The sequence below is a fragment of the Nannospalax galili genome, unplaced genomic scaffold (genome assembly GCF_000622305.1).
Source record: "Nannospalax galili isolate Female #2095 unplaced genomic scaffold, S.galili_v1.0 scaffold761, whole genome shotgun sequence".
Lineage (NCBI taxonomy): Eukaryota > Metazoa > Chordata > Mammalia > Rodentia > Spalacidae > Nannospalax > Nannospalax galili.
In genome coordinates this window covers 116,065-138,218 of record NW_008346389.1, presented here as the reverse complement: position 1 = coordinate 138,218, position 22,154 = coordinate 116,065, and the positions used below count along the sequence as shown (strand labels likewise).

Sequence of the window (22,154 nt, the reverse complement as noted above, 5' to 3'; positions counted from 1 at the left end):
ACACACACACACACACATACATATAAATTCGGGTGCTCATGTGTACCTGTGCTTAGGGCTGCCCACTTGGGATTAGAGAACCTCTCAGGGAGCTACTCCCTGGGGAAAACTGATTCTCCCTCCCTCAGCATCCATTGATTGCCTGCAGCTTTTGTCTTGAGGTGGGACCCTGTGATATCCCCCCTCACCTTGGTGTGTCAACTAATTTTGTCATTATGCAGATCTTGTAAGACTACATGCTGTGAAGATTTCATTGGTTCAGCTTCTCTATCATGTCTAGAATGTATTAACTAACAGCAGGTACCTTGTCCCTCTGGTTCTTACATTCTTTCCACCCTCTCTTCCGTGAGACAATCAAGGGCTATGACGATAGCCTGTGTTATTTTGGGGGTCTCTTGGACTATCCTAACCAACAACTGCATAGGCAGTTCCTCCTGTCTGGCACTGTGTCTCTTCTTATATAGCCTTCAGCTATACACATGCACTACTGTAAGATATTGTATGTGTGTTTTTCAGTAGGCTTTTGAGCTAATGCATTTCCCTCTGGTTTTTCACACCATCTAAGCATTATTATCTCTTTCCTCTCCCTCTCCCTGTCTAACTCTCCCTCCTCCCTCCCTAGTTAAAGTGCCCCTATTTTCCCCACTTCCAATACCTTCCTCCTATTATCCCCCCTCTCTTGAACTCCTTCTTCCCCTTAATGCCCATAGTTCTTTGTATAACCTTCCCACCTCCCTTCCCAATTAAATATCTCCATTTTGCCCATTTCCCCCATGGAGCGCTCTCTCGGGCTCCTTTTTACCTTTAACTTTCCTGGTTTCTTTCCATTTTCCAGGTTCCTGTGATCACATCAGGATACATATTCACATATAAGGACTTGCTGCTAGGATCCACAAATGAGAGAACATACATCACTTGTTTTTCTGAGTCTGTTACTTCACTTAGCATAACAGTTTCTAGTTCCATCCATTTCATGATTTTGTCTTTCTTCACTGCTGAGTAGAACTCCATTGTGTAAATGTACCACATTTTCACAGTTGAATGACATATAGGTTATTTCTGTTTCTTAGCTATTGTGAAAAGAGTAGCAACAAACATGGATGCACAAGTATCTCAAAATAGGATGAGGTCTTTGGATATATGCGAAGGAGTGGTATAACTGGAACATATGGTACACTCATTTTTAGTTTTTTGAAAGTTCTCCACACTGATTTCCATAGTGATTGTGCCAGTTTACAATCCCATCAACAGAATGAACATTCCCCCTTCGCCCACATCCTTGCCAACATTTGGTATCATTTGTTCTCTTGATCTTAGCCAGTCTGACTGGAGTGAGGTAAAATCTTAAAGTGGTTTTGATTTGCACTTCCCTCATTACTAAGGATGCTGAATACTTTCTAAGGTGTTTATTAGTCGTTTTTATTTCTTCTTTTGAGAACTCTGTTCAGACCTATAGCCCATCTTTTAATTGGGTCATTTGTTTCCTTGATTTTTTTGTTTGTTTGTTTCTTGAGTTCTTTGTATATTCTGGATATTAATCCTCTGTCAGATGTGTAGCTGGTAAAGATTTTTTCCCACTCTGTTGTTTCCTTTGCTATACAGAAGCTTTTTAGTTTAATGAAGTCCCACTTGTCGATTGTTGACCTTAATTCCAGAGCAACTGATGTCCGATTTAGACCGTCCTTTCCTGTACCTGTCTCTTCTAAGGCACTGCCTTTGTTTTCTTCTAACAGTTTCGGTATTTCAGGTTTCACCTTGAGATCTTTGGTTCATTTGAAGTTGACTTTTGTGATGGTGATAGATAAGGGTCTAATTTCATTCTTCTACAGATGACTATCCAGTTTTGCCAGCACCATTTGTTGAAGATGCTGTCTTTCCTCCGTTGTGTGTTTTTGGCACCTTTGTCAAATATCAGGTGGATGAAATTGCAAGCACTCATGTTTGGGTCTTCTGTTTTGTTCCATTGATCTACATATCTGCTATTGTGCCGGTACCATGCTGTTTTTAATGACTATAGCTCCGTAATATACTTTGAGATCTGGTGTGGTAATCCCCCTGGCATTGCTCTTTGTGCTCAGGATTACTTTGACTATCCAAGGTCTTTTATGATTCCATATGAATTTTAGGATTTTGTTTCCAATTCTGTGAAGAATATCATGAGGATTTTGATTGACATTGCATTGAATCTATACATTGATTTGGTAGGATGGTTATTTTCACAATATTCTACCAATCCATGGGCACATGTCTTTCTATCTCCTTCTGTCTTCCTCAATCTCTTTCTTCAGAGATTTAAAATTTTCACTGTAGAGATCTTCAGTGTCTTTGGTTAGGTTTGTTCTTGATTTTTTTTTTTAGGTTATTGTGAATGGGAGGGTCTCCATCAACTTTTTCTCTAGTTTTCTTGTTATTGGTATATAGAAAGGTTACTGATTTTTGTAAATTGATTTTGTAACCTACCACTTTGCTGAAAGTATTAATAATTTCTAGAAGATTTTTGGTAGAAGTTTTTTAGGATCTCTTATGTATACTATTTCATCTGAAAATAGGGATAATTTGACCTGTTCTTTTCCAATTAGTACCCCTTAAATTTCCTGCTTTTGTCTTATTGCTATAGCAAGAGTTTCAAGCACTATATTGAAAAGGAGTGGAGATAGTGGACAGCCTTGTCTGGTTCCTGATTTTATTGGTAATACTTCCAATTTTTCTCCATTTAGAATGATGTTGGCTGTGGGTTTGTTGTATATAGCTTTAATTATGTTAAGATATGTTCCTTCTAGTTGAATTCCTTCTACAACTTTTAACATAAATGTGTGTTAGATTTTTGTCAGATATCTTTTCTGCATCAGTTGAGATGATCAGATGATCTTTGTCCTTTAAGTTCATTTGTATGATTTATTACATTTATTAACTTGCTTTTACTAAAATTCCTTCTGGGAGACACAAATGCCATCCATCCCCCTCCTCCTACTGTACTTATGACAAACTGAGGTATAATTTCTCCAAACTACAGTTTGGGAAACTGAAGAGTTTATTGGGGTTACTTACAGAGCAGTGGGAAAGGGGTTACTTACAGGAGTGTGGGGACTCACCCCACTCAAAGCCACATTGAAAAGTCTCCATATGATGACTTTCCAGCAGTCATCCAAAATGTCAAGTACACACACCTCATGGTGTTTTCCACTTAGGTACCCTTAGTACCCCCCACCCAGTACAACTTGAGCCAACAGATTGGTTGGGAAGTATGGCTGATTCTGTCAGCCACTCTTTTCTTGCAGAGTCAACAGTCAGGTTTGTTTGTGATGATCCTAAGCAAGCAGGTACACCAAACGTGTCAATAACTTGCCATTCAGAGGACAATTCTATACTACACTCCACCCCTTACTCTGGCTCTTACGTTCTTTCCACCCTCCTCTTCATGTGGTGGTTTGAATGAAAATGTCCCCCATAGGCTCCAAGTATTTGGACATTTTGTCCCCAGATGATGACACTGTTTTGGGAGGTCTTAGAAGGTGTGGCTATCCTGGAGGAAGCATGACACTGGGGGTGGGCTTAGAGAGTTCTTAAGCCTTGCCAGATCCCCAGTTGCTCTCTTGCTTCCTGTGCCTGCATGATGATGTGAGAGCTTAGCTTCTGCTGCTCCTGCTCCAGCCACCTCCAGTCACCATGCTTCCCCACCATGACAGACTGTAATTGATTAATACACCTCTACAAGAGGGGCCTTGGAGAGGGTGACATAGATGTAGGATGACCCTCCCTCTACTGTGATGAGATACTGAACTCTTGGGCCTTTTCATCATCTGTTTCCAAGACGTTGTTGTACCACCTTAGTGGTATTCCTCCTACTATAAAAAATACAAATGGAAAGAAGTGGGAACATCTTAAATGAAAACTGACTACAGTAATAACCTAACCTATGGGTGTAAACATAAATGCTTGGAAGATACCTTAGCAGGTGCAACACAACCATCTAACAAAACAATTGCAGTGGCTTCCTACTGGGGCCTATAAGTTCCCCTGCTATTGGGGGTTAGCCTGTCTTCAAGCACCAGATGTGTGTTCTTCCCCAAGGAATGGGCCTTAAATCCAATTGGAAATTTGTCAGCTGTACATATACTAGTCAAGCCACTATTGTACCAATAGGTACATCTTGCTTGGCATGTCATTTATAGTGCAGCAGGCAGGGGTCTGTCATTAAGCAGAACTTTTGGGAACTGTTCTCCCCTAGCAATTCTGCATAGCACTTTTTGGCACTATGAAGGCCAGGCATCCAGCAGTGGGGATCTTCTTGATTTTTCTTTTCCCATGCTTATGTAGCATCCTCAGCAATAGGATCTTACCAGCTACTTCTGGTGTGCAACCAACATTAGTAGCAATAATTTTTATCATTTTGGGGGCCTCCAGGACCTCTCTGCCAACACCTATGAGGCAGGGACAGTCCATCCCTGGTACTGGAATTTTCGTTTAACGCTGTACAGTTTGGGGAGCCTCTATTTTAAATATCATAGGATATTTGTTTACTCTTTGGTATCTATAGGCCCAGGCTGTTGTAGACTTCCCAACCATGCTGGTATATGGGGCGTGCAGTCCCGTGGGGATCGGTCCCCTGCGCGTGCCCTGGAAGGCAGCGAGTTCTGCGGGGATTCTCAGTCGCGCGTCGCTGTCCGCCGCTTGAGGTGCTGAAGGTCTCGCAGCAAAGCGGCTCTGCGTCTCTGTTGTGGCAGCGGGTCTCAGCTTCTCCGCTGCTTCCCTGCGTCTTCCGTGGCTCTCTGCTGCTGGAGCTTTGTCCAGCCGTGTCCCGCCCTTATTTCACCCGTGTACTTTCCTCAATATGTGAGTTCCACCGGCCGCTGGACCACGCGGGAAAGCTGGGATCCGTGAGTTGATGACGGAGGAATGCTTCCCCGCGGGGAGACTAGATTGTAGGCAGGAGACACAGACTCAGCTCAGTCAGATTCAGTGCTACAGCTCTTTATTCCAAGTCTCAGTGACCCAGTTCCTGCTCTAGCTCCAGCTCCGCTTCTAGCTCCAAATTATTGAGAGAAGACTAGGATATTTTTATACTGTAGGGGCAGTGGTAAAAGCTTTAGCTGATAGGCACTTTGCGAGATACCCTATTTACGTATAGAAGTGGGCTCCTGCCATGCTGCCAGACAACCTGAAAAATCACACAGGAAAGCATGGCATTTCCAGAGCCAGAGGCCATGTTTATGTGGCTGCTACTTCACAAAGGAGTCAGGAAAAATGCAGGGAAGACGCCCTGCCGTGAAAGGAGTCTCTGCATATGGCTCCGAGCACGTGAGCTATCCGGACATGAAGAAACTTCTACTTTACACAACAAAGGTCCCCAACAGGGATGTTTAGTCCCTCCCAAGTTAACTGTTTGATAAGCACCTCTCGGGTGTTTCCAGACTCCACCCTCCGCTCTACTGCGTCAGTGACACAGAACAGTAACTGTCAGCAAAGAAATCTTAAAAAACAGTGAGCAAGCATAATACACAGTATTATCAGAGAGCAACAAGGGATAGGAGCCATGCAAACAAGGGATTGCTAAGCCAATAGATTACAAAGTTTTTGAGAGTGTTAACATTAGTTCCAATAACATTTGATTCATTTACAAAGAAACAGTATCTTTTCCAATATCATATATACCCTTCCCATGTCCAGTAGTTATTAAGTCCAATGTTCTTTTGTTGTGAAGCACCGTTCTGGTGATAGAGTTCATTTGCTGTTGGAGAAACTCCAGGCTGTCAGTCACTGATGTCACAGCTTGGTTCAGCTTGTCTCAGCCAAAGGCAGAATCAGGTGTAGCTTGTAGTAGCTGTTGTCATAGCAACGCCTCCAGCGTTGGTCTCTGCCAGCAGGGGGAAGAAGATCTTTCTCTGCTAGCAGCTCCTGGGATGCAATTATTATTACACAAAAGGTGGACAAAGAAGGGGGGTGATGCGTGCTGTACTGGAGAGAGTAGTTAGTGAGGCATTTGTAATGAGTAGGCTTGCTGCTGAAAATGCAAACTGAATAGTTAGCCAGTTGTTTGAATCCACTTAGATGAGAGTCAGTGAAATCTTTTTCTGTTGGCAGCTCCTGGGTAGAGAAGGGTGGTAACTGGTACTGCTGTCAGTAAAGGCCTATTGCTGGATGCACACAAAAGAAAGCAATTAGACATTGGGGTAGGTGGGAAGAAAGTTAAACTTGTTCCAGGACATAGTATCTTATCTGGTCCTCTGTCTTTCCTGTAGAATAATATTATAAGTTAACACATACTTGGCTGCGGGTGTAAGCTGTTGAGAGGCATGGAAGTTAGCTGTGGGGTACCTAGAAAATACACCTGAGTAGAATTCTGTTCTTACTTTAATGCTCCAGCGATTGTCCCATGGATCTGATATTTTTCTTGAAAAATAAAATCTCTAGAACATGGTATTAGGGATCAGTTTTGCCTTACCCTACCACAAAGCTCCCAAGAATTTCACAGCTATACCTGGCTCTTGTTTCTTTGAGTGTACTTGATATCGCAAATAGATTTCACATCTGTAAAACACTCAGCAGTTAACACTGTCTACTAAATCAAACATAAACAAGGTCTAACACAGCATGGGAATATTTTATCCATTTGTATCAATTGTTTTCTTAACAGATCTGCATTGGATACAATAGCATGGCTAAGAGGCATTAAATTAGTTAGCATTTTACTATCTTCAGTAATCGTTTTGGAAACATTTCATATCCTAGAGTTTCTACATGGAGCCTCCCTGCATTTCCTTATCTTTGATAAACTCATTGGGGCTGGCTCAAGCTGCCTGGTCCTGCACAGGACCAAGGAAGAATAGGGCCCCTCTTGCCCCTGCTGCACCTGTTGGTTCCCTGGGTCAGGTAGGCCCTGGGCCTGACTCCTTGGTATAGCCACACCTGTTGTCTCTCCACTGACTACCTCTGGCTGCTAAGGGAAGCCCTGACTGGTCAAACTGCTTCCACCCTTAGTATAACCTTTCTCAGGAGAGAAATGTATCCTGTTTAATGAGGGGGGGCATTATTACCCCTGGGACAGATTTCATCTTCTGTATGCCCTTTTTGAACCATTCCTCAGGTTTTAAAGCCTTTCAGAAGCTCTTTAGCACAGAATTTAGATTTTTGTTGATTTTTTTCTTTAGGAACTTGGGCTTGACACAAATCTTGCCACATCTGCCTTTGAGTAATCCAAACAGACCGCTTCTTCTGTTTTGTCTTATTTCTCTCCTTAGATTATTCTCCTTTACATGCTGGAATAAATCACTTAAATCTCCCAAAGCTTTTCCCACTTCATAGAGATCCTGCCCCACTAAGGGACTCAGCAAAGCCACTAAAGCTCCATACCAATCTTGAGGTCCCTCCTGAATTAAGTTCTTTAAATCTTGGGTGAGCACAGTCCTATCTGGCCCAGTGAACTGGGCATCATACATTGCTTTCCTCATACCTAGTTTTCTCAGTAGTGCCTGTCCCTCTTCTATGGTCCTCCAGCCCCTGATATCCATGGGAACCTCCATTGGTGATGATCAAGTATCTCTAATGGCTCATACAAGCCAGTCCATTAGGGATTGATTCCCCCTGTACTGTCTCAGGTTATGCAGCCCATGTCTCAAGGAGGGATGGGTGGTTATATTGCTCAGCTTTAATGCTTCTGTAGCACTTAAACTAGTATCATTTTCTCCCATGCCCCATATCCTCACAGGCCAGGTGGTGAGGGGCTCCTTCATTGCTTGTTTGAAATTCTTCCCTAGCTCCAATAGCTCCAGTGTGGAATGTTCTCTGACTGTTATAGTTTCTCACACTGAACCATTGTTAGGGCCTCCATCAGCATGCTGAAACATGAATTTTTTCCTTTCTTTGTATTAAAGGTCAAATCTGAGGTACATCTTTAGCCATTTCTAGGTCACTCCCTTCCTCATCATTATCTGCCTTCTCCCATGGGTTCCAGGTTTTGGGGTCAAAGGATGAGCCTTGTATTATCAATCTAATTTGGGCTCTCTTCCCTCTCTGGCCCCCTAGTCATAAAAAATGTCAAGCTAACACCTCAATCTCTTTTTCTCTTTTATGCAATTTACTGGCAAGGTTACAGGCCAATACTGAAGAGGCCAGCCTCATATCCCTTTCTCACTGCAATTCCTCTCCAAAACCTTCAGTCTCCCTCCAGGCTACCCACCTCCACTTGGGACAGATCTCTTATTATGCAAAGCAGTAGCCAGGTAGATTCTGAAACTGCTCACTGAAACTTCCACCCCTGGTGCACTACTCCCAGGGCTTGTAAAGTTTGCTCTAGACCTTCTACTGTCCTTAAAGCATCTCCATACTCATGTGGTGGATCCCACTGCTCAAGTAGGCATGTAACTCTATACCACCTACAAGTGGACTGCCATCCCGGGATTTCCTCCACTGACATTGTTCACTTAGGTAACCTCACCCTAGTTACAAATCTCACTATCCACTGCACTATCCATGCTGCTGCTGCCCCACCAGCCCTATGAGGATAGTCCACCATGTCAACATTTCCTCTGCCAACACTCTCTGCTCACCCAAATTTGCTTTGGCTGTTGGTCTCTTTCCCCATATCAGAGATACCATTGCTCTTCCCAAACTCATCCTCGGTTTTATCATATCCAGCCAACTATGCCAATTATTGCTAAAGGACACAAGGCATCCTTTCAACAAACCAAGGTATAATTTCTCCAAACTACAGTTTGGGAAACTAAAGATTTTATTGGGTTTACTTGTAGAGCAGTGGGCAAGGGATTACTTACAGGAGTGTGGGGTCTCCTCCCACCCCAAAGCCACAATGGAAAGTCTCAGCAGCCTCGTGGTGGTTTCTGCTTAGGTAACCTTAATCCCTCCTCCTAGTGCATGGGAGGTAGGGCTGACTCTCTCAGCCACTCCTGTCTTGCAGAGCATCAATAGTCAGGTTCGTTCATGATGATCCTAAGCAAAGGAGTACAACTAAGCTTATCAGTAGCTTGCCATTTGGAGGACAGTTCTATACTACACTTGTGTGTATTGAACCATTCCTATATCTCTGGAATAAAGCTGACTTGATCATGGTGGGTGATCTTTTTGATATGTGACTGTATGCAGTTTGCAAATTACTTTGAGAATTTTTGCATCTGTGTTCATTAAGGAAATGGGTCTATAGTTTTCTTTATTGTTGTTGTGTCTTTACCTAGTTTGAGTATTAGAGTAATACTGGCTTTATAGGAGTTTGGGAGTTCTCCCTCTGTTTCTGTCTTTTGAATAATTTAAGTAATGTTGGTTTGTAGTTCTTTGAAGGTTTTGGTAAAATTCTGCTGTGAAACCCTCTGGGCCTGGGCTTTTTTTAGTTGGGAGGCTTTGTATTACTGTTTCAATTTCCTTATTTGTTATGAGTCTGTTTAAGCTGTTGCTCTCTTCTTGGTCTAACTTTGGTGGATTCTTTGAATTTACAAATTTGTCCATTTCTTTTAGATTTTCAAATTTATTAGAGTATAGGTTTTAAAAGTATTCCCTTATAATGTTTGGATCTTTTTGGTGTCTGTTGTGATGTTTCCCCTTTCATCTCTGATTGTTGATTTGGAATTGCTCTTTCTTTTGGTTAGCTGAGCTAAGGGTCTGTCTATCTTGTCTATCTTTTCAAAGAACCAGCTCTTAGATTCATTGATTCTTTGTATTGCTTTCTTTGTTGCAATTTCATTGAGTCCTGCTGGGTTTATGTTTATTTTGTTTTTGTTTTTCGTTTTCAGAGCCTTGAGTTATACCATTAAGTCTTCCTGGCTTAAGTGCTCTTTCTGATTTCTTTTTTTTGACATGGTCTTCCTAGTCCCAGATCCACCTGCCTCTGCCCCCTGAGGGCTGGGATTAAAGGCATGCACCACCATGCCGGACATCTTTCCGATTTTTTAATGTAGGCACTTAGAGCTATGAATTTCCCTCTTAGGACTGCTTTTAATGTATGTCTTGTTGTATTGTGTTATCATTTTCATAGAGTTCCAGGAATACTTTTATTTCTTTTTTGATTTCTTCTTTGACCCATTCATCATTCAGGAGTGTGTTGTTTAATCTCCATGAATTTGTGTAGCTACTAGAGCCTCTTTTACTATTCATTTTAAGTTTTATTCCATTGTGATCCTTTAAAAAATATTTATTATTTTTACTTTATGTGTATGAGTGTATTTCCTGAATATATGTAAGTGCATCCATGTCGTGCAATCCCCGTGGAGGTCAGAAGACAGCATCTAATCCCCTCAAACTGGAGTTACAGACAGTCGTTAGCCACCATGTGGGTACTAGGAATTGAACCTAGTTCTTCTTCAAGAACATCAGTACTCTTAACTGCTGAGTCATGTCTCCAGCCCTGCATTGTGATCTTATATAATACATTGAATTATTTCAGTTTGGAATATTTGTTGAGGTTTGTTTTGTGCCCTAGTATTTGGTCTGTTTTAGAGAAGCTTCCATGGGCTGCTGAATAGAATGTATAGTCTTTGGTGCTTTAGTGGAATATTCTGTAGATGTCTGTTAAGTCCATTTGATGAATTATATTGTTTAATTCAGATGCTTCTCTTGTTTGTTTATTCTTTGGCCAGATTACTTATCTGTTGAACAAAGTGGAGTATCGACATCACCTACTGTTACTGAGTTGTGGTTAATCTGTGTCCTGAAGTCCAACAGTACTATTTTTATGAAACTGGGTGCACCAGAGTTTGGTGCATTATATATTCATGATTACATCTTTTTGGTTGACTGTTTCCTTAATCAGAATGTAATGGCCTTCTTTTTTTAATTTTTATTTATTATTTTATTTTATGTGTATGTGTGTATTGCTGCATGTAGGTAAGTGCACCTGTGCTGTGTTGAACTAGTAAAGTGATAAAAATACTGTACCACATACTGGCTGGCCTACATTCTGGCACCTTTCTGGGGCTAATTAGTGGCCTGGTCTTACAGTAAGGCATGTGACTGAGATGCACCCACCTTTACAGAATACCAAAGCTGGAAGGTGAACGGAATAAACTATTCTCAAATATTTTTATTTTATATGTATGAGTGTATTGCCTGCATGTATGTGAGTGCACCCATATCATGCAATGCCACAGAGGTCAGAAGAGGGCTTCAGATTCCCCTGGAACTGGAGTTAAGGACAGTTGGTAGCCGCCATGTGGGTGCTGGGAATCTAACCTGGGTCATCTGCAAGAGCAGTCAGTGCTCTTAACCACTGAGCCGTTGCTCCAGCCCCCATAATGGCCTTCTTTCTCTCTTCTGATTAATTTTAATTTTGGTCAGTTTACAATGTTATGTCTGTACACAGGGCCTGAGATATTAGTCAGGTCCTCTTCTTCTGACTTAAAAATCATGTAACAGAGAAGATTTTTTTTTTTAAATTAAAGACATCTATAAAATAGTCATGCTAGTAGAGGTAATGTTCCTAATGGAGCCTCAACAAAGCCCTTCCTCCCTTTCATACAGTTTTAATCTTAAGGAGGGGCAACTTTGATACTTCTCTGTCCTCATAATGTATTACCAGGGACAGAAGAGATGGGACTCAAAGCTGACTGAGGGAGGGTTTCATCCTCAGTGACCTTCGAGCCTGCTATCCTGACTGCCTAGACAAACTATAGTGCTCTCTTTTTTTTTCCATTCAAAAGTTAAGTGTAGAGTAGACTTTTAGGAGTAATCAATCGTATTCTTTATTGGTTCGACTTTTGATTGTCTCCAGGTTTTTCATATCTGCAAACAAGGATAATTTAACTTGCTTGCTTGCTTGTCTTTTCTTTCATTCTCTTGCCTAACTGCTCTGTCTAAAATTTATAGTACTATTTTGAATTAAAGTGATGAGAATAGAATGGGGGGCTAGTAAGATGTCGCAGCATTTAAGAGGACTTGCTGCTCTTGTAGAAGACCCAGGTTCCGTTCCCAGAACCCACATGGTGTAGCCTAGAGCTCCAGTTCCAGGTGTTCCATTGCCCTCTTCTGGCCTCCACAGGCACCTTCATGCATGTGGTGCACATACATACATACTGACACATAAAATATATAACTAAATCTTAAAGTGGTGAGAGTGGGTGCCTTGTTTTATTACTGATCATGGAGGAAATGCTTTCAGTTTCACCTACAATGATGTTGATTGTATGATTTTCATATATACCCATTACTATTTTGAGGCTTTTCCCCGCTCTGTGTCTAATATTGTTGGAAGTTTTTGCCACGAATGCTTTTTCTGCATCTCTTGAAGTCATCATGTCGTTATTGTCCATTTATTCTGTTACTGCTTTGTATCATGTTTACTGGTTTGCATGTATCCTTATATTTCCAGGATGGATCCTACTTGATCTCAGTATATGATCTTTTTGGTGTGCTTCTAAATTTGGTTTGCTAGTGTTTTATTGAGAATTTTTACATCTGTGTTCATCAGGGATATAAGTCTTTTCTTTTTAGAAGTTGTAGTATTTTTGGTTTTGGTATCAGAGAAATGGTGACCTCGTAAAATGAATTTGAAAAAACTCCTTCCATTTCAGTTTTTTAAAATAGTTTTAGAATTCAAAGTATTCACTCTTTAAATGTTTTGTACAATTCAGTAGTAAATTCATTAGGTCCTGAATCTTTTATTTTTTATTTAGTTTATTTTTTTTTTACATTTTAAAATTTGTGTGTGTGTGTGTGTGTGTGTGTGTGTGCGCACATATGCATGCAACAGCATGTGAGCAGAGATCAGAGGACAACTTGTGAGAGTCAGTTCTCTCCTTCCACCATGTGGGCCCTGGGGAGCTAACCAACTCAAGTTGCCAGGCTTGGCAGCAGGTGCCCTTACCAGCTGAGCAATCTTCCTGGTGTCTGGATTTTTTTCATTGGAGATTTATTATTACTACTTATTATTTTACATAGTCTTTCTTCTTGGTTCAGTTTTAGTAGGCTGCACGTGTTTAGCAATTTATGCATCTTACAGGCTTTCCAGTTTTTTAGCATGTAGTTCATAGTTGTTATGACCTTTTGTATTTTCACAGCATCAGGCATAATGTCTCTTTTTTATCTCTGAATTCATATATTTTAGTCTTATTTTCTCAGTTATGGGTTTGTCAATTTCATCTATCCTTTCAAAAACCCAAATCTTTTCTTTTGTTGATTTTTGTTATTGTTTTTGTTGTTTGAATTTTAATTATTTATGATCATTAGAATTTCTTTCCTTCTGCTAACTTTGGATTTGGATTATCTTTGCATTCCTGTCTCTGAAGTACACGATCAGATTTCCAGTGGGGACTTTTTTTCCAAAGGGGGATTCTTTTGCTTGCTTGCTTGCTTGCTTCTTTGTTTGCTTTGAGACAAGGTCTTACAATGTAGTCCACACTAGTCTGGAACCCTCAACCTGCCCACCTCCACTTTTAAAGTACTAGGATTTGAGTGCCACCACACCTGGATCTTTTTTGTTTTTTGATATGTGTATTTATTGCTATAAAGTTGTGAGAACCACAAGCAGTAGATGAGTACAACAAAACAATGTTCTCTGCACACAGCAAGGCAGTCGCACATACCAACTCATGGTGTTCATGACAGCATGCACAAGACCTGCACAAGCTCAAGCCAGAGTCCCAGCATGGAGGTGGGCATAAAGACTCACCCCTAGCTGAAGAACTACTGGAAATTGATGACCCCACACCAAGATGATATGAGCAGCAAAAATTGGACTCATTGTTTTTTGTTTTATGTTTTTAAAGAGGACATAGAGACTAAAGAGAGAGCACTTGTGCTTTCAAAGGACCCCAGTTTGAGTCCTAGTATCAGGTGGTTCAAACCATCTGTTAACGCCATCTCCAGGGCATCCAATACCCTCTTCTGACCTTTGAAGGTACCTTGCATACATGTAGCATACATTCACACAGACATACATACATATATATACATAAATAATAATTATGGTGTTTATGGTAGCACATGCCTTTATTCCCAACTTTGGAGACAGAGGCAGGCAGATCTCTGTGAGATAAGAAGCCAGACTGATCTACATACTGAGTTCCAGACCAGGGCTGGTGCTATACAGAGACCTTGTCTCAAAAATATAAATAATAATAATAATAATAATAATAATAATAATAAAATTTTTAAATGGACACAAAGATAGTAGGGAAGTGTGGTGGATCTGGGAGGAGTTAGGAGTGAATATGGTCAAAATACATTATATGAAATTCTCAAAGAATTGGGGCTGGAGAGATGACTTAGCATTCAAGAGCACTGACTGCTCTTGCAGAGGACCTGGGTTTGGTTCCCAGCACCCACATAGTGACTAAAGGCCATCCAAAACTCCAGTTCCAAGGGATTCAATGCCCTTTTAAAATTTTTTAAAATTAAAGAAATTCTCAAAGAATTAATAAAAATATTTAAAAACAAAGTTTCCTCTCAGTGCTACCATTGCTGCAACTTACGTATTTTGATGTGTTATGCTTTCATTTGCATTGATTTCTATACATTTTACTTCTCTTAATTCTTCTTGTGCTACTCATTAGTCACTGGGAGTATGTTATTCAATTTTCATGTATTTGTGTTTTCCAATCTTGTTGATTGGCGTTTTAACCCACAGTGGTCTGAAAAGGGGTGTGACAGGATTTCAGTTCTTTAAAAGGTATAGAGACTTGCTTGATGGTCAAGATGATCTACGCTGGAGAATGCCCAAGTGCTGACGAGAAGCGTACACCCTGTGGCTGGATGAAGTGTTCTCTGTTAGTTCTCTTTGCTCTAGGGTGTGGTTTAGTTCCTGTTTGTCTGTCCATTGAGGAAAGTGAGGTGTTGGAGGCTGCTGTACTACAGTTTACCTTAGTAAGTATTTACCTTCAGACCTGGTAATACTTGCTTTTTGTATTTGGGTCATCCTGTGTTGGGTGCATATATGTTTGCAGTTTTTACTTTCTTGTAAATTAATCCTGTTATCAACTGTTCTGGTTTCAATTGCTGTGACAAAACACTCTGACCAATACCAACTTGGGGAGGAAAGGGTTTATTTAGTTTACATCTCCGAGGTCATAGTTCATCACTGAGGGAGCCCAAGGTAGGACCTAAAGGCAGGAACCTGGAGCACAGACCATGGAGGAATGCTGTTTACTGTCTTGTTCCTCTGGCCCATGCTCAGCTTGCTTTCTTATACAATACAGAACAAACTGCCCAGTGATGGCACCACCCCCAGTGAGCTGGGCCCTCTCACATCATTCAACAATCAAGAAAATACCCCACAGACATGGCCATAGGCCAGTCTAATGGAGGTAATTCCCCAATTGAGGTGCCCTCTACCCAGGTGTGTCAAGCTGACACCTAAAGCTGTCCAGCACATCACCACGGAATGATGTTCTTTGTCTCTTTTACATTTTTTTTTCATTTCATAGATAAGTTCAGTTTCATCTATTGTGAGTTATTCCTGCTGGGTTTTGGTTTCTACATAATGTGACATGTCTTCTTCCTTTTACGTCTCAGGGCGGTTTTGTTTTGTTTTGTTTTGTTTTTTTATCAGGGATATGAGTTTACTACAGCCAGCATATAGTTGGTTCTTGTTTTTAAATCCATTCATTCAGCCTATGTCTTTTGCTTGCCCAATTTAATTCACTTACATTCAGGCTTGTTAGTAATAAATGTGAACTTCCTCTTGTTATTTGTTAATTGTATTCTGCTTGCTTTATTTTGTTGTTGTTGTTCATTTCCACCTCTTTTTATTATTTATTTTTGTGATTTTTTTTGTAGTTTTCTGTCACGCTAAGGTTGAATTCTCTCTCCCTCTCTCTCCCTCTTTCCCCCTCTCCTTTCACCCCCCCTCTCTCTCTGCAGGGTCTCACTATAGCCCTGGCTGACCTGTAACTCCCTGTGTAGACCAGGCTAGGCTTGATCTCATAGAGATCCACCTGCTTCTGCCTCCCAAGTGGGATTACAGATGAGTGCCATCACACCCAGCTTCTTTCTCTCTTTGAGTAACTGTTCTTATAGTAAGTTTGGTATGCTCACTGTTTTCATGACAGTAGTTGTTCTTTCATTCGTAGAGGAAGACTTCTTTGGGTATTTCTTGTCTAGCTGATCTAGAGGTGATCAGTTTCCTACATGCCCACTTATCTGTGAAAGACTATTTCTCCTTTAGTTTTGGAGAGTATTTTTTTCTGGGTGGAGTTCTTAGGTAGCAGGGGTTTCTCCCTCTCCTCCTTTATTTTGAGCACATCAGTCCATTTTCTTCTGGCCAGTAAGGTTTCTGCTATACAATCTGCTGTGAGTCTGATATTCCCTTATATGTGACCTAGCACTTTTCTCCTGCTGTTTCAGTATTCTCTCTTTATCATGTGCCTTTGTCATTTTGACTCTAACTATTGTACTTTGAGCTTCCTGAATTTAGATATTTATATGTCTTTAAAGATTTTTTTGAGCATTCATTATTCTATGAAACAGGTTTTCCAGTGTCTTTTCCCTTTTCTTCACTTTCTTCAATTTCTTTTGTCTTGATGTCTGCACATCCAGGGTAACATTTTATTAATTTCTTCAAATTTTATAAAGTTTTTGTAGGGAAATATTTTGTTAGAAGAGATGCAAGATTCAGTTGGATAGGTACTTGAGGTTGGACAGTATACAGTTCAGAAGCAGTCTTTGTGAATTCTTGGTCTTTGATTGATGTCAGCAGTGTCTATCTTACAGAAGCTAATGGTATAGGCTTATAAGGGTGTGTCTTGGGACTCTATAGAAATCAAGCCCTGATGGCCCTGAGGCTATTGGGGCAGCTTTGGTAGTATGGGATGTGGAAAGGACTGTCTCTAGGTCCTTCAGGGGAAGCACCAGTGACACCAAGGATTGCAGCACTGGTTCTTGAGCCATATGATGTGAAGGAGACCCTCTCCAGGAGTCTCAGGATAAGTGTGAGAGATGTTGGGCCATGAGGCATCAGCGGCTACAGTTCTAGGGTCATAGGATGGGCCTGAGTATGGCCTTTCTCAGGCCCCACAAGATGAGTATAAGGGTATTAGCATCTGTAGCCCATACAGACAACTTTCCAGCCCTTGTTTTGTGAATTAGCAAATCCACATTTGCTTCCTACCCTTGGTCTCATTTGCTTAAGATTGAATATCCATTCAATAGTCCAAAAGGCACGAGACTCCTAAAACAAATATGGCATGATAACTTTTCCTCTCATATGTCATTGGCCAAATAAGCTATTATCTAATTTCTTTTAAGAGTAAGGGAAGTTGGAGGTTACAAAGGATTCTTGAAGCAGACATCTGAACACCTTTGTTTCAGCTCATAGGGGCTAGGTCTGAAGGTGCTTGTGTACTCTTGCCTTGGTCAACCGTGACATATGCTGATTTGTAGCTGTGTGTGTCAGAGGAGCTCCACTGGAGCCCAAGGTAGAGCCTTTACCAGAAAATGTATTTCTGTAGCTCAAAATGAGGAATGAATAGTCTACGCAAAGAAGTAGAAGAACAGTGTCTCAGAAAGTGACTTACCATTGACCACTAAAAAGCAAACAAACAACACTCCAAGGAGGTAGTGGGCAGGTCTGCTACATATCTTCTTTCAGTGCAAATTGAAAGCAGTATAAATCTAGGGTATCACATTGAAGTCATTCTATAGTCCCTTTGCTGAGTATCTTCTGTTTAAAAGTTCTAAGACTAGACACTTGAGTGAAAAATAGAGACAAGAGGTCTTAGCTATGAAGCATACCTATACACAAGTATTAATACAGAAGAGGCGCATGCCATCAGGGGAGAAGAATGCTATGACTGGCAACTAAGAAAGCATCAGTGAGAGGAGTACTCCTGAACTGAGTACTGACTGTAAGAGAAAAGGAGGGGAAGGCTGTAGACAGAGGAAACTTACCTCAGCCTGTGCATGGGCAGAAGGCTGCAATACCGGATGTCTGGGCAAGGTGGACCCTGATAAGATTGGTGTGGGACCACAAAGAGCTTCTGTCAGAGAAACAATACACAGACTCATGTGCTCCTCTTCCCCAGCACTCCCTGGTGGGCACCCAGCTTTACTGTGGATCTGAGCTCCCTTTTCTACATCCCTACCCACTGTCCAGATAGCCTGTCTTCCTACATCACCAAAAGACAATTTGGTACCCCCGGAAATCTATTTTTAGAATATTGGAGTAGAAAATAAAGAATGGGAAATATGAGACTATCTGGTAATCTTTTATAAATGAAAGTTTTCATGTCTCTGAAACCAAGTAGTTATAGAAAATCCAATTGTACTAGCTTCCCTAAGGGTGAAACCCTTAAAAGCAAGCCATAAATACTGACATAGTTTGCTTCTCTATTCCTGTGTTAAACATTGTGACCAATAATAGTGAAAAGGTTTATTTCATCTTACACTTCCAAGTGACAGTCCGTCTTTGAGGGAAGTCAGGGCAGAAACCTGGAGAAGGGAGCTGAAGCACAGACCACGGAAGAACGCTGTTTACTGGTTGGCTCCCCTGGCCCTGCTCAGCCTGCTTTCTTATACAACCAAGGACCATCTGTCCAGGCCTGGCACTGCCCACAGTAGGCTGGGCCCTCCCACATCACTCACTAACCAAGAAAATGCCCCACAGACATGGCCACAGGCCAGTCCAATAGAGGAAATTCCTCAGTTGAGCATCCCTCTACCCAGGTGTGTCAAGTTGACAACTGAAACCATCTAGCAATATCAGAGGAAGCTCTTTCAATTTGAAAAACTGGAGAGATTTGAATGCATTAAATCCTCGTCCTTTCTCACATTACTTTTGATTACGCCAAAAAAACTACATCTGTGAGTACCCACCCACTCTCCTGGACGATGACTGGAAAATTCTGCATTCTGCTTCTGAAAAGCATTCAGGGCTGCTTTGCTGCAGCAGGACCATGGGGTTCAAGGCACTTTTATATCTGCCTCTTGCCCTGTGCTCGCCCTTCTGACTTGGCTGCAGTGATGGATCTCTGTAGTCACCATTTAAAGGGCTCATGGGCCCTCACTTCCTGGTCTAGAATCAGGTAATAATATGACCAGAGGCTGGGATCACATTGCTTCTTAGCGAAATAACACATCTCACTACATCATCTTTTGGTTAATTTGGTGTCTCCTGAATTTCTTATAATTCAGATTTTTTTGGAATTTTTTTTTCTTCTCAATTTTGAAAAATGCCCATTGAGGTCCTCTTGTCTGTTAACATGTTGACATGTGCCCCAGCACTATACTGTTTGTGAAATAGTCTCCCTTCCCATGAAAAGATATTTTACTGATGCCTCTGCTTCCTCCAAAGGGTCAGCTGCAAGAGATCAGATATGGATTCAAGCAAACACTAATGTCATTTTCTGTTGCCCAGGATTTGCCTCCCTGGCTCACATCCCCACACCTCCTTGGAGAGTACACCCTGCATGTTTTCTCTGCGTGTTCTATGCTGGCTCTCAGGCATCATCCATAAGCTAGGAAGCACTGCTCTCCTAGAGCCATCCCTAAACTGTTGCTAAGCATCTCAGGCTCACCTGAAGATGCCCTTCCTCTCCCCAAGATTTCAGGAGTGTACAGTGTTCTCTCATCTGGGGAGTGTTTCCAGAGCCTGTATTTGTCCCATCATGTGCTCACTCATTTGATCATTCACTTGGCAGATGTTTATCAGGTGCCTGCTGTGTTCTGTGAACTGACCGTGGTTTCATGTTCACGTCTAGGAGAGCCTGACTGTACCCGCCTACTGAGGCACCCCCACACTGGCACAGGGAACCGTGTTCCCCAAACATGTTTTTCTAAGCTTTATTTTCAAACCTGTCATTTACCAAGGATTTCTAAACCATGCTGAGACCCTCCAAAATAGTCTGGTTTGAATGCTGAAATTTCTCTGAATTTTCAGTGGCCTATGGATTAAATCAGATAACGTATTTGAGAGGTAGTTTGCTTTAATTTTCAGTTTTTCATTCAGCTCATTCAGAAAATGGGCAGGTGATTTTATAAGACATTTGATATACTACATATTTGTAACTTTAACCAAGAAAACTTAAAAGTCCTAAGGGTATATGCAAATATGTTACGTTTGATAGTTAACTTTTTCTGTATTTTCTTTTCTCTGTTAACCTGCAGGAAGTAAAGGACCCAGAGCTATAAAATTCTTTGGGAGAGATAGAGGGGTTAAATTGAAAGTGAGACTGAGCAGGCCTGCTCAGTGCAGTTGGTATCTCTTCCAGGGAGGGTTGTCCACTGCAGTGCCCCTCAGGGCAGCTCTCCCGCCCCAGTCTGCATCCTTTGGGCCGAGTGTTCCCTGTCCCTCAGGTTCACACTGCTGTTTGGCCCTCTTGCTGTGTTCCAGTCTCCATCTCCTGGCAGTTCCTCACCCCTGGGTGCCGAATCGTCCAGCATACCCCTTCATCCCAGTGACCCCACAGAAGCCTCCACAAATAAAGAGGTAAGACACCATCTTGTTCCCAGTGTCATCAGCCTCTTTCACTTCATCCTAATACTGTTTTGTGTTTTCTCCAACCTGTCAGAGCTCCTGACCCAAACTACCCTCAGGAAGAACTTTTTAAATATTATTTTATTATTATTTTTTATTTTATGTGTACAAGTGTATTGCCTGCATGTATGTGAGTGCACCTGTGTCATGCAATGCCTCAGAGGTCAGAAGAGGGCATCGGATTCCCTTGGAACTGGAGTTAAGGACAGTTCTTAGCCACCAGGTAGCCGTGCTGGGAATCGAACCCAGGTCCTCTGCAAGAGCAATCATGCTCTTAACCACTGAGCCATCTCTCCAGCCCCAGGAAGAACATTTTTTATTTCCCCTCTGTAGTGTGCAATCTGTCTATGAAAGCTCTGCTGTCTTATTTGGTAGCCACAGGTATCTGTTAATTAACAAATAAAATGAAAATTCACATCCTCAGGCATACTATTTGAATTTCAAGTGCTCAGTAGTCACCTCCAGCTTCTGCCATGGCTGGGGCAGGTTACAGAACTTTTGCATCATCTGAGAAAGTTCTGTTGGCATCACTGGATATTTAACCTCAAAAACTTATCTGCCAGCCTCCTTCTTCAACAGAGCATGTGTGATGATGGGATGCTTGACTTCTGCACTGTCGGGGTACTCACTAACTCATTAACTTCACATACCCATTGAGCCCTTGAAACATGGCCAGTAGAACTGAAGAACTGAAATTCCTCATATGGCAAAGGGCTTCTCAAAGAGGTTCTCAGGTGTCCCTAGGAGACAAGTTGTGTGTTTATCCCACTTACAAGTGACACATTGAAGTGGCAACATGCTGCCAAAATTTCTGGGGCTAGAAAAGAGCAGGTGTTTTCCCCTGATTGGAGCCACTGCCTATTCTAGTGCCCAATGTCCTTTTACACCAAAGTGATAGATACACTACCTGTTGTGGGCATGGCTTACTCCTAATGTAGATGTTCCTTCAACACTGAGGAGACATGGTAAAGAGGTAACTCACATTGCCTCATGGTCTCTCGATGTGCTGGCAATTTTATGTAAATTTAACTGGGAAAAAATGTTTTAATCTGAGTGACAAATTGCTTCTAAAATTTCTTAAAGTATCATAGAATATGTATACTATTTGTGAAAGAGGTTTTTATTAACCTGTTTATATTAAACAAACAGAGGAACTTCTTCCTGAAATGACACTAGCATTGGAATTTAGACTAGAAATGTGTTTTCTCTTCCTCTGGTCTATTCACACAGTCTCTAGGCCAATGAATGTACATGACAGGGTCACAGTTTCTGCTGGTCCCCTCTTCCATTTACTTCATACTTTATTCATAGCACATGAATGATAAGGACAAATAGTAAGAAGGAAAGAGTGGCAGCTGCAATGACAGCAATAATATAGACTGTCATTTCTTAAGCATGTGTTCCAGGAACCAGGTTGAGCAATTCATAAACTGTCTTCCATTCGATCCTTTCAACAGTTCCTGTGGGGTGGATATCATTGTTGTCATTCATTAGTGAAGAAAGCCAGGCTGTGGGTACTTTACCTGAGGTCCCAGAGCTCACAAGAGGACAGCCATGATTTGAATCCAGAGGTCCTGTGGGGTGAGGCTTTGCCGCATATAGAGCAGAAAGCACCTCCAGGTCACAGTCTGCATGGACAATGTAGCTTGTGGGCCATTATTCCAACTGGCAGGTCTCTGGACTCTCTACAGAGTTCGTGTAACCCCTGAAAAACTTCGAAGTCTCAGCCTTTAACTTCTTTGATGTT

At 41.5% G+C, this 22,154-nt stretch overlaps 1 protein-coding gene across 5 annotated transcripts in view; it reads left to right on the top strand.

Moving 5' to 3' along the window:
• Window positions 1-22,154, top strand: part of Apba1 (amyloid beta precursor protein binding family A member 1) — a 245,854-nt gene that overhangs the window by 179,637 nt on the left and 44,063 nt on the right. For all 5 annotated transcript variants that reach the window (XM_008842742.3, XM_008842743.3, XM_017800528.2 and 2 more), the window contains exon 3: window positions 20,264-20,359. In XM_008842742.3, the coding sequence (XP_008840964.1) occupies window positions 20,264-20,359 (96 nt within the window). The remainder of the gene's footprint in view (window positions 1-20,263; window positions 20,360-22,154) is intronic.